Source organism: Eimeria necatrix, genomic scaffold (genome assembly GCF_000499385.1).
Source record: "Eimeria necatrix Houghton genomic scaffold, Enh_scaff349, whole genome shotgun sequence".
NCBI lineage: Eukaryota > Apicomplexa > Conoidasida > Eucoccidiorida > Eimeriidae > Eimeria > Eimeria necatrix.
In genome coordinates, this window is record NW_013654005.1 from 22501 (window position 1) to 33941 (window position 11441).

The window sequence follows — 11441 nt, forward strand, 5'->3', positions numbered from 1 at the left end:
TGGCAGGAGAAAGGCGGCGTCGCCATCCTTGTCTGCGATGGTCAGCTGCTGCATAGCTGCTGCTGCTGCTGCTGCTGCTGCTGCTGCTGCTGCTGGGGCCGCGGCAGCAGCAGCAGCCGCTGCTGCTGCTCTGCTGCTGGGGCCGCGGGGCGGGGTGGCTGGCGGTGGGCAGGGGCTCCTGGCTGGCCCCCCGCTGCATGCTTCAGAAAGGGCAAGCAGCAAAGAAGCTGCGGGCTGCTGCTGTTGCTGCTGCAGTGCTGCTGCAGCGTTTAGGCATCTGCTGCGGTGTCTTCTCCAGATAGAGCTGCTCGGGCTACCTGGGCAGAGCCTGAGTTGCTGCTGGGCGCTGGCTCATGAATTCTGCGCGGAGACGGCAGCGGGGGCGGCGGGCGCTGCTGCTGCTGCTGCGGCGGCGGCGGCGCTGCTGCTGCTGCTGCTGCTGCTGCTGCGCTGCTGCTGCGCCGCCACTGGCACGCCCAGCAGCAGCTCCGCAGCAGCAAACAGCCACGGGGGCCCTCGGGCTCGCGGACTTCGGCTGTCTTCTCCAGAAACTCTAGAGAGCCCCGCGAACGGGAATCTGTCGAAGTCCGAGAGGGAACAGCGGGAGGAGCATCGAGCTAGCCGCGAAGTGCTGCGGCTGCTGCTGCAGCGCCTGGCCTCTGTTCAGCCCAGGTTTGGGAAAAGGACAAAAGAAAAAGCGAAGCAAAGAAAGGACAAATTCATATTTTGGAAGGACACCCACGGATCGCCTCGCCGCAGCGCCACAGCCACCTCGGGCCGATTTTGCATGCCTTGCCAAGAAGTAACCTGCACTCGCGGGCTTTCTTAGCTCCGGAAAAGAACCTCGCGGAGAAAATATTAAAACAAAATAAACCCGATTCAAATTCAACGCTTTACCTGCAACTTAACTAACTTCTCCCCCACACGGGCAGCGATCTTTCCGCCAAGTTGGATTCGGGTGTACAGGCACCTCGCAAGCGGCACAGCTCGCCGCCCACTTTTTGCCAATTGGAATTGTTTTGAGAACTGTTGAAAGAGTTTAAAGTGTCCGTCGCGCGAGGGAGCTGTCAATACACTGCAGACCCAGCCCTGCGCCGTTATCTGCATCCCAGTTGCGGCGCTGCTCAGCGCCGCTCCCGCAGGCCACCCCCTGCGATCCTCGGGAAACTCCCCGATAAAGCCCCTTTTTTATTGCATTTTTGCAACGAAATTCACTTTTCTCTTGCCAACGACTCCAAATAATCCCGGAAAACGCCGCCGGCGCGCTGCTTTCCCTCCCCGGTTAGGCGCTGGCTCACGCACCCGGACTAGCCCGCCGCCGGGTCTTGTGCATTTTTAGCGCTACTTTTCACGAAATAAACTACATTTAGCTCTTTTGCAATTATTCAAAGGCCTCACTACTTCTAAAAACGCTCCGGGGCCCCAATTGCCCCCGCTTTCCACTTTCTGAACGGCCAGCCGCCCGCCGCTCTGCTGCGGACCCGCGCTGCTGCATCGCCCCCGCTCCCTCTTGCTGCTGCAGCAGCACTCTTGCTGCTGCTGCTTCGCCCCGCAGCAACTACACTACCCCTACGCAGATTGGCAGCAGCAATTAGCGCTGAGGGGCTGCCGCGCCTGCGGCTGGCTGGCTGGCTGGCTAGCTAGCTGCAGCTAGCTGTTCGCCGTGGCTAGCTAGCTAGCCACGTGGCTAGCTGCCCGCGGGCCCCCAGCTGCCTCCCCTTTCTAAAACTCCAATTAAATACTAAGACAAACTAGCAACAACTTAGTAGCTGCATAATTCACTGAGCTTCCCTCGGCCTTTGTTGCGGCTTTGCCGCTGCACTGCAAACAAGCCGCGAGGCAGCAGCAGCTGCTGCAGCCACTGCAGCACCAGCAGCAGCAGCAGCAGCAGCAGCAGCTGCTGCTGCTGCTGCTGCTGCAGCAAGATGCTTGCGAAGCTCCTCTCAGGGCTACTGAGCCTGAGCAGCCAGCTGTCTTTTCTTCCACATTTTCGCCGCCTGCAAAATCTTCAAGTTCTGCGTACAGCAGCGGGGTGTACATACACCCGAAACCCACAAGTTGAAAACATTCAAATCCAAAAAAGCCCATCAGAAATGTTTTTTGCTCACATTAAGTGCATGCTCTCTACAAACTTCAACTTCGTGTAGTATTCTTTATTTATCTTTTGCTACTTTTATTTATTTTTAATTTATTTATTTATATCTTATTACTTTTGCAGCATATATATGTATATAGTTATGCTTGTGTTCAATGTGCATGCATACAAACACAAGCACTACATATATATATATATATATATATATATATATATATATATATATATATATATATATATATATTATATATATATATTATATACATAATATATAATATATAATATATAATATATAATATATAATATATAATATATAATATATATTATATATTATATAATGTATATAAATATAGATTTTATGAATTTAAAAATAAACACATAAAAATATATATAAATCCCACAGCTGCACTGCAAACAGAAACATTCAGCAGCAGCAGCAGCTGCGCCTGCTGCCCAAATGGCCTCAAAGGCTTCGCAGCACTGCAGCAGCAGCAGCAGCAGCAAATACTAAGCAGCAGCAGCAGCAGCAAAAGTCGCTCGCACCAGCAGCAGCAGCCACAACACGAACGGCACTAGCCGCACTAGCACTGCAGCAGCAGCAGCAACAGTCACAAGGAGCTGCAGCAGCAGCAGCAGCAGCAGCAGCAAGAGCCGCAGCAGCAGCAGGAGGAAGCTGAAAAGTGTTTAAAAAGCAACTTGTGAATAAACGGAAGAAACAAAAAGAAAAGCTCCGCGAAATTGGGGTGTACGTCCACCTCACCGCTGCAGAACCCTCGTCGTCGGGAAACACAAAAGTCAAACTTTCTGTCACTTCTTCAACTCCGTTTGCATTTTTTTGAGTTTTTCTTTTTTTTATTTTCTTCGGAAGCAGCCGAAACACCCGCTGAATAGCAGCAGCCTCCCCCCCCTCCCGCTCCAGCGCCAGCCAGTGCTGCAGCAGCAGCAGCAGCAGCAGCAGCAGCAGCAGCAGCAGCAGCGGAGTTCCAGCTGCTGCAGTTCAGTTTGTGCTGCTGCAGCGGGCGGGGGGCTTCGCCGGCGCGAGGCCGCAGCCGCAGCAAACAGGCCGACGGCCCTAAACCCTAAACCCTAAACCCTAGGCTCTAAACCCTAAACCCTAGACCCTGGACAAACCCTCAGCTCCAAGCCTAAACCGTCCCCCGAAAACCCTAGCTAGGCCCTCAGCTTGCTGCTGCGAAACCCCCAGTGTGTCCTGGGCTGCACCAACCCTCCTGCTGCAGCAGCAGCAGCAGCAGCAGCAGCAGCAGCAGCAGCAATTTCTTCCAAACAATCTTTTGCCAATTTGCTGCTTCTTGGCTCACCTCCAGCAGCGCCGCTCGGTCTTCGTCCCACCCATTTGCCTTGCAGACTTCTAGCCCTCTGTTTATTACCTGCAGCAGCAGCAGCAGCAGCAGCAGCAGCAGCAGCAGCAGCAGCAGCAGCGGCAGCGGCGGCGGCGGAGGAGGAGGAGTGCAGGCGGGAAGGGAGGGGCGCAGAGGGCAGCCACGATAATGGACGACTCGCGACACGGAACAGCCAACCGCCGTAAACCCTAAACCCTAAACCCTAAACCCTAAACCCTAAACCCTAAACCCCAAACCCTAAACCCCAAACCCCAAGCCCTAAACCCCACGCCCTAAACCTAACCCCAAACCCTAAACCCAAACCCCAAACCCCAAACCTCAGCCCTAAACAACCCTAAACCCCAAACCCTAAACCCTAAACCCTAAACAACCCTAAACCCCAAACCCTAAACCCTAAACCCTAAACAACCCTAAACCCCAAACCCTAAACCCTAAACCCTAAACCCTAAACCCTCGCCTGCGCACCAGTTCGGGCATTTCCATTTGCTCCATGGAAACGGCGATTTCGCAAATGGCTCTGGCCCTCTCCGTCTCCTCCGCCAGCACCTCCAGTTCTATCATTTGGATCCACGCCTGCACAGAAAAAAGCTAGCTAGCTAGCTAGCTAGCTAGCTAGCTGGCTGGCTAGCTGGCTAGCTATGTGGTGGCCAGCAAGTCAGCTGCATGTCTACATATCTGTCTAGCTAGCTAGCTAGCTAGCTAGCTAGCTAGACAACTAGCTAGCTATATTTCTACCTAGCGAGGCAACTAGCTAGCTAGCTAACTATGTATCTACCTCCATGTCTAGCCACTCAGCTAGCTACACATCTAGCTAGTTAGCCTGCAATGCATCTAGCTATCGAGCCAGTAAGCCACCCAGCCATCTAGCTAGCTAGCTATCTAGCTAGCTGGCTAGCTAGTCAGCCGCCCAGCTACCCAGGCAGCTAGCTACCTATCTGGCTATCGAGCTAGCTAACTGGCTAGCCAGCTAGCCAGCCAGCTAGCTAGCCAGCTAGCTAGCTAGCCAGCCAACCAGCTAGCCAGCCAGCTAGCCAGCTAGCTAGCTAGCTAGCCAGCCAGCCAGCTAGCCAGCTAGCTAGCTAGCTAGCTAGCTAGCTAGCCAAGTACCTTGGGGTTGAGGGGGTAAGTCTCGATGAACTTGGCGTGGATTTGGCGACACCTGTCGATGTTGCCGAGGCGAAGTTCGAGTTGGGCGTAGGCCTGGAAGATTTTCTCTTTGCCGCATTTGGCAATTGCTGCTCCGAAGATCTTGCGGGCCCTGTCCAGATTCAGCTGCCGGATCTGGCAGCAGCAGCAGCAGCAGCAGAAGCAGCAGCAGCAGCAGCAGCAGCAGAAGCAGCAGCAGCAGCAGCAGCGACCTATCGAAGCGGAGCAGCAAAAACACGAAGGAAAGACAAAACAATTGCAAATGAAGCAGCAAAGTTGTCAGAAGAGAACTCAAAGAAGCCGCAAATAAGGAAGCAAAGATGGGAATTCAATATTCGAAAAAGCTGCAGCAGCAGCAAAGAACTCGCGGGACAAAAGCTCCAAAGAAATGCAAATAAAGCAGCAAATTGCTTTTAAAATAAATTGAAAAGATCTGCAATTGAAGCAGCAAACGGAGAAGAAAGGATTGGAAAGAATTCCAAAAACGGCAAACTCGGCAAACAGAATTCAAAAAGCTGCAGCTGAAAAGACAAATTCAAAATGCAAAAAGTTCGCAGAATTGGAAATAAAAAAAAGAATGGGAATTTCGGAATTGAAATAATTTCAGAAAAAAGAAAAGCAAAGTTTAAAGTTCGAAAGAACACGGAAAGCTGCAGCAAGTGCCAGAGCAAGAACTTGAAAGCGCGTCAGTTCACAACTCTAAATAGGTCCAAATGAAGGAAAAAATGAATTAAATTAATTAAAATGGAAAAGATATTACATTTAAATATTAATTTACAAATAATTATTCATAAAACAGCGCATTAGAATGTCAGAATTCAAACGAAATGCAACGGAAAGGCAAATTCATGAATTCAGAACTTCGAAGTTGCGAAAAAGCAGCAAACTCCAAAGTTCAAAATGCTGGAGAAAAAGAAACATAATTTGAAATTCAAAAAGCTGCAAATAAATTACCAAAAAAGAAACATAATTTGAAATTCAAACAGCTGCAAATAAATCATCAAAAAAGAAACATAATTTGAAATTCAAAAAGCTGCAAATAAATTAACAAAAAAGAAACATAATTTGAAATTCAAAAAGCTGCAAATAAATCATCCAAAAGATACATATTTGAAATTCAAAGAGCTGCAAATAAATCATCAAAAAAGAAACATAATTTGAAGTTCAAAAAGCTGCAAATAAATTAACAAAAAAAATTAAAATTCAAAAAGCTGCAAATAAATTTAAAAATTCGAAATTAAATCGAAAAAGCCGCATTTGAAAATGCAGCAAATTGGTGAATTCAGGAACTGAAAAAGAGCAGCAGAAGTGCACTTGCAAATGAAAAAGCAATTTACAAATTCAAAGAAAGAAAGAATTCCTAAATTGAAACAAAGAAACAATTTTAAAAAACCAAAACAAACAAAACAAAAAGAAAAGTTCAAAACAAACAAAACAAAAAGACAAATCGAAATCCAGGATCTGAAAGCTGCTGCTGCTGCTGCTGCGCAGCAGCAGCAGCAGCAGCAGCAGCTTAGGTGGGGGGAGGCCCCGGGCGCGGAAAGCAGGCGAAAACGGCGGAAAAAAAGCGGAAAAAAAGCCAAAAAAGGAAAAAAAGAATAAAAAAGAATAAAAAAGAATAAAAAGGAATAAAAAGGAGTAAAAAAGAGTAAAAAAGGGGCAAAAAAAGCGAATTTCTCGGAGTTTTTCCGGTTTTGAACCCACCGCGTCCAGTACCGCTTCTGCAGCACGGGGGGGGTGTTGGCCACCGCCCGCTCGTAAACATTTCGAGTTCTTTCCACATCTCCTGCTGCTTCTTCTAATCTTAAATAATCAATCCACCCGTCGTAGTTGCACGGATTTTCGTGCAAAGCCTCTTCGTACACGAAACGCCGCTTCGACAGCACTGTTTCCTCCAGCCCCTCCCTGCAGCAGCAGCAGCAGCAGCAGCAGCAGCAGCAGCGGCGGCAGCAGCAGGGGGAGGTGGCGAGCAGCGCAGGAACCGCCGGAATTCAGCAGCAGCAGCAACAGGGGAGGTAGGGAGCAGCGCGGGAACAGCCGAAATGCAACAGCAGCAGCAGCAGCAGCAGCAGCAGCAGCAGCGGCAGAAGGGGAGGTACGGGACTGCGCAGGAACGGCCGGAATGCAGCAGCAGCAGCAGCAGCAGCAGCAGCAGCGGGATGAAACTGGGGCAGAGAACTGCACAGGTGTAGCAAAAATGCAGCAGCAGCAGCAAGGGGAAGAAGCCCAGGCAGAGAGCTGCACAGCAGCAACGGAAGTGCAGCAGCAGCTGCTGCTGCGGCAGCTGCTGCTGCAGCAGGCTGCCGCAGATGCAGCGAGTGACACAGCAGCAGCAGCAGGGCACGGCAGCAGCAGCGGGGAGACACAGCAGCAACAGAGACACGGGATCAGCAGCAAAACGGCCACAGCACAGCAGCAGGAAGTCGCCACAGCAGCAGCAGGCAGCCGCAGCAGCAGCAAAGAACCCTGGCAGCAGCAGGAAGCGGATGTGCAGCAGCAGCAGCAAAGCAGCCGCAGCAGCAGCAAAACAGCCGCAGCAGCAGCAAAACAGCCGCAGCAGCAGCAGCTTGAAACTGCAGCCAGAGCCCACTGTGGCGAGGAGTTCAGAAGACACACTTGGGCTTGAAACACACAGCAGAGGGCCTAGGGTTTAGGGTTTAGGGTTTAGGGTTTAGGGTTTAGGGTTTACTTGTCGCCGAATTGCTTCTGAAATGCCACATATTTCGAATAAAGTTCATCCGCCTGCCCTCGGGGCACTCTCTGCAGCGCTGCCTCATAAATTGCTTTTGCTCTACAAATAAATAAATAAATAAATAAATAAATAAATAAATAAATAAATAAATAAATAAATAAATAAATAAATAATAAATAAATGATAAATAAAAAATAATAAATGGCAAACTGGGAGCATGGAAAGGAAGAAAAGGTCGCGGATGCGCCGCTGTGGTGTATGTACACCTGAAAAAAACTGGAGACTGATTTAAATTTTTGACTTAAATTAAATTAAATTATTATATTTAATTTAACTTAATTTAATTTAATTTATTTAAAGTCAATTATATAATTAAATTATTTCGTTATTTGATTTATTTTAATTATTTTATTTACCTTTCCCTCTCGTGCTGCCGCTCTTCAAAGGCTGCGAACTTCAAATAAAATTGTTCATTCAACATGTCTTCGGGCAGCAGTTCAATCTGCATGCATTGTTTGCAAAAATGAATAATAAATAAATAATAAATAAATAAATAAATAAATAAATAATAAATAATAAATAAATAAATAATAAATAAATAATAAATAAATAAATAATAAATAAATAAATAATAAATAAATAAATCAATAAATAATAAATAATAAATAAATAATAAATAAATAATAAATAAACAAATAAATAAATAAATAAATACATATATTTATATGTAAATAAATGATATATAAAAGAAACAGAATAGTTAAAAAGAAGAAGAAACTGAAGAGGGAAAGAAATCAAAAGAAAAAGACATCAAAAGACATTAAAAGGAAGTTAAATAGAAATAAATAAAAAGAAATAAAAAGGAAATAAAAACAAATAAATAAAAAAACAAATGAAGTAAAACAGACAAAACAGACAAAACAGACGAAATAAACAAAATAGACGAAATAAACAGAACAGAATAAACAGAACAAACCAAATAAATAATATATATTAATAGATAAAATAAATAAAACAAACAAATAAACAAAACAAACAAAACAAACAAAACAAACAAAACAAACAAAACAAACAAAACAAACAAAATAACCAAAACAAGTAAAACAAACATAATAAACAAAACAAACAAAATAACTAAAACAAACAAAACAAACAAAATAAACACAACAAACAAAACAAACAACAAAACAAATAAACAAAACAAACAAAAAAAACAAAACAAATAAATAAATAAATAAATAAATAAATAGATAAATAAATAAATAAAAAGTTTTACAGCTTTTTCAAATCCCGCTCGAGCTCTTGGAATGTTTTTGTGTTTTTCTTCGAATTTGCAAAACCGCAAAAAAGACTCTTGACTTGGCCGGTTGCTCAGGTACCTTCGCCGCAAACCCTAAACCCTAAACCCTAAACCCTAAACCCTAAACCCTAAACCCTAGACCCTAAACCCTGGACCCTAAAGCAGCCCTTTCTGCGCGTGAGTCGGCTGGCTGCTTCTGAGCAGCTGCTCCGGGGCTGGATGCTACGGCTTGGCTAAGGGTTTAGGGTTTAGGGTTTAGGGTTTAGGGTTTAGGGTTTAGGGTTTGCCTTTCGAAGACGCGTCGGGCCCTTTCGAGTTCTTTGCAGCGCTCTTCGAAGTGTATGTACACCAGCCAGCCCTTGTCCGAGGGGTTCCACTCCATCCACCGTTCGTACACCCCGCGGGCCCCTGCAGCAAACCCCACACTGCTGCTGCTGCTGCTGCTGCTGCTGCTGCTGCTGCTGCTGCTGCTGCTGCTGCTGCTGCTGCTGCTGACCTGCGTAGTTGCCGAGCAGCTCCTCCATGTGCGCGTATTTGAACCAAAACTGCTCCACTCTCGGCAGCAACTGACAAACCCTATTATAGAGGTTGCGGCAGCTAACCACGAACTTGTTGCTGCTTTCCATTTCAATGTACTTGAGCCACAAACTCACGTTCTGGTAGTCCACCAGCAGCGCCCGCTCAAACACGCTCCGCGCCCTGCAAACCACAAATTAGGGTTTAGGGTTTAGGGTTTGGGGTTTGGGGTTTAGGGTCCGCGTGCGCTTCGAACTTGGCGGCTCAGCGCGTGCGTGAGAGGCTTGGGGTTTAGGGTTTGGGGGTTAGGGTTTGGGGGTTAGGGCTGCGGGTTTGGGGTTTAGGACTTGGGGCTTAGGGTTTGGGGTTTAGGGTTTAGGGTTTGGGGTTTCGCGCCAGCACACGCATGTAGGGAAGGCCGCAGGGCTCCGGGCTCTAGTTCGAGGGTCCAGTGTTCAAGTTTAGGGTTTAGGGTTTAGGGTTTAGGGTTTGGGGCCCTAGGGTTTCAGGTTTCGCGCGTAAATCGTGTCGCTAAAGTTCTAGGCCTAGGGTTTAGGGTTTAGGGTTTAGTGGCGGCGTTGGGGTCTGGGGTTCAAGGGAAGGCCACGAGGGTTTAGGGTTTAGGGTTTAGGGTTTAGGGTTTGCAGTCATTGGCTCTGCCTCTGCGCCTCTGGCGTCTCCCCGCCGAGTCCCGAAAGCCCTGCAGGCGCCCCCCACGCCCCCTATCCCCCCTCTAGGGTCTAGGGTTTAGGGTTTAGGGTTTAGGGTTTAGGGTTTAGGGTTTAGGGTTTGCCTGCGGAACTCTCGCTGGGCAGCCTCCCAAAGCGCGTATTTGATCCAAGTGCCGATGTGGTGTCTTTGTCTGCGAATGGAGTCTTCGAATTCTTTTCTTTTGTTGAGTCTGTACACCTCAAGTTCTTCATCATCCACAATCCGCTGCTGCGGCTTTGCTGCTGCTGCATCTTCCAGCTGTCTGTCCACTGCTTCCCGCAGCAGCTGCTCCGCAGTTATTTGAACTGCTGCTGGCATTTTATTTTTAACTTCCATTTGTTTCCAGCTGGCCCCCAAGGGGTAGTTTTTGGCGCCCCTGCGGGGCGCGGCAGCCGCCTCCGCCATCGCAAACCCTAAACCCTAAACCCTAAACCCTAAACCCTCGGCCGCCTGCGGCGCGCGACGCGCGCGATCCGGCGAGGATGGAGCCGAACTGGCGCGAAATTCCGACAAATGGGATTATTTGTTTTACAAATAAGATTATTTACTCAAAAATTAATCCAAAAAACCCGAAAAAAACTCCAATTCCGCACTCCGAACCGAAACCCGAGCGCCGGAAGCCAACCACAGCCCCGGCCAACGCATGCATGCGCCGCGCCTCCGTTTGGCCTTTTATTCTTTCATTTTCCTTTTAAATATATATTTTTTAACAAATAAATGTTTTGATTTCCTCCAAAGGGCCTCTTCGCCTCAGCTTTCCGACCGAGTTCCCCGCCGCGCCCCGGGTGTCTGTACACCCCGCCACTCTTGCCACGCGCGCGCTCTTCGTCTTCCTTCATTGTGGCCAAATTTCTTTTATTTGCGTTTATTTTGTTCCGCATTTTAATTTAATTTGCGAAAATTTAACTCCTTTTGATCTTGTCCGTCAGTTTAAACGCAAAAGCCCGCCAGAAACCCCAGAAAAAGCCACTGGATGCTTCCGGGCCTGCAGCTCCAGCTAACTACTCGCTAGCTAGCCACGAAGTGTACTCGCTAGCTAGCCACGAAGTGGCTAGCTAGTGGCTAGCTAGCCGCCTACTGGCTAGCCACTGGCTAGCTAGCTAGCTAGGGAACAGCTCCGCTAGGGACAACTACGCCTGCAGCTGCTACAAACTCGCACGAGTAGCGGATCTGCTGCTGCTGCTGCTGCTGCTGCTGCTGCTGCTGCTGCTGCAGGCAGCACAAGTGGTATCGGCTCCCGTCTAGCGTTATTATAACTTAATCACTAAAACAATTAGTCGATCACTGAGCAGCAGCTGCTGCTGCTGCAGCTCTTGCTGCTGCTGCTGCAGCTCTTGCTGCTGCAAGCGCTGCAGCAGGCACTTGAAACTCGATTTGCGGCGCTGCTGCTGCTGCCTTCAGTGCCGCAGCACCCAGCAGCCACCGCAGCAGCAGCAGCAGCAGCAGCAGCAGCAGCAACTGCTGCTGCTGCGCAAGCGGCAGCTCATGAATTAGATGAATTTAGAAGATCCATAGCGAAACCAGCCCTCCAGCATGCTACATCCTGCTGCTGCTGCGGCTCATCAGCTGGCCCGCCGGCCGATGAGGACTCCTCACGCCGCAGCCCGCTCCTACACTTCC

The 11441-nt window shown here is 48.2% G+C and overlaps 2 protein-coding genes across 2 annotated transcripts in view; one reads left to right on the top strand and one right to left on the bottom strand.

Annotated features, from left to right (window-relative positions):
- The window catches only part of ENH_00045990 (hypothetical protein), a gene marked incomplete at both ends in the record, with an annotated part of 7797 nt that extends 569 nt beyond the window's left edge, over positions 1-7228 (top strand). The window contains 5 exons of the mRNA XM_013580998.1: positions 1-40; positions 299-672; positions 3461-3637; positions 4723-4880; positions 6501-7228. The exon at positions 1-40 is cut by the window's left edge and continues 569 nt beyond it. Of these exons, the coding sequence (XP_013436452.1) occupies positions 1-40; positions 299-672; positions 3461-3637; positions 4723-4880; positions 6501-7228 (1477 nt within the window). The remainder of the gene's footprint in view (positions 41-298; positions 673-3460; positions 3638-4722; positions 4881-6500) is intronic.
- A 1349-nt stretch (positions 7229-8577) lies between these two features.
- Positions 8578-10157, bottom strand: ENH_00046000 (crooked neck-like protein 1, putative; the record flags this gene model as incomplete). Its single annotated transcript, XM_013580999.1, has 3 exons — positions 8578-8673; positions 8990-9293; positions 9913-10157. The coding sequence occupies 3 exons, from the start codon at positions 10155-10157 to the stop codon at positions 8578-8580; spliced, it is 645 nt and encodes a 214-aa protein (XP_013436453.1).
- Positions 10158-11441: the final 1284 nt, after the last annotated feature.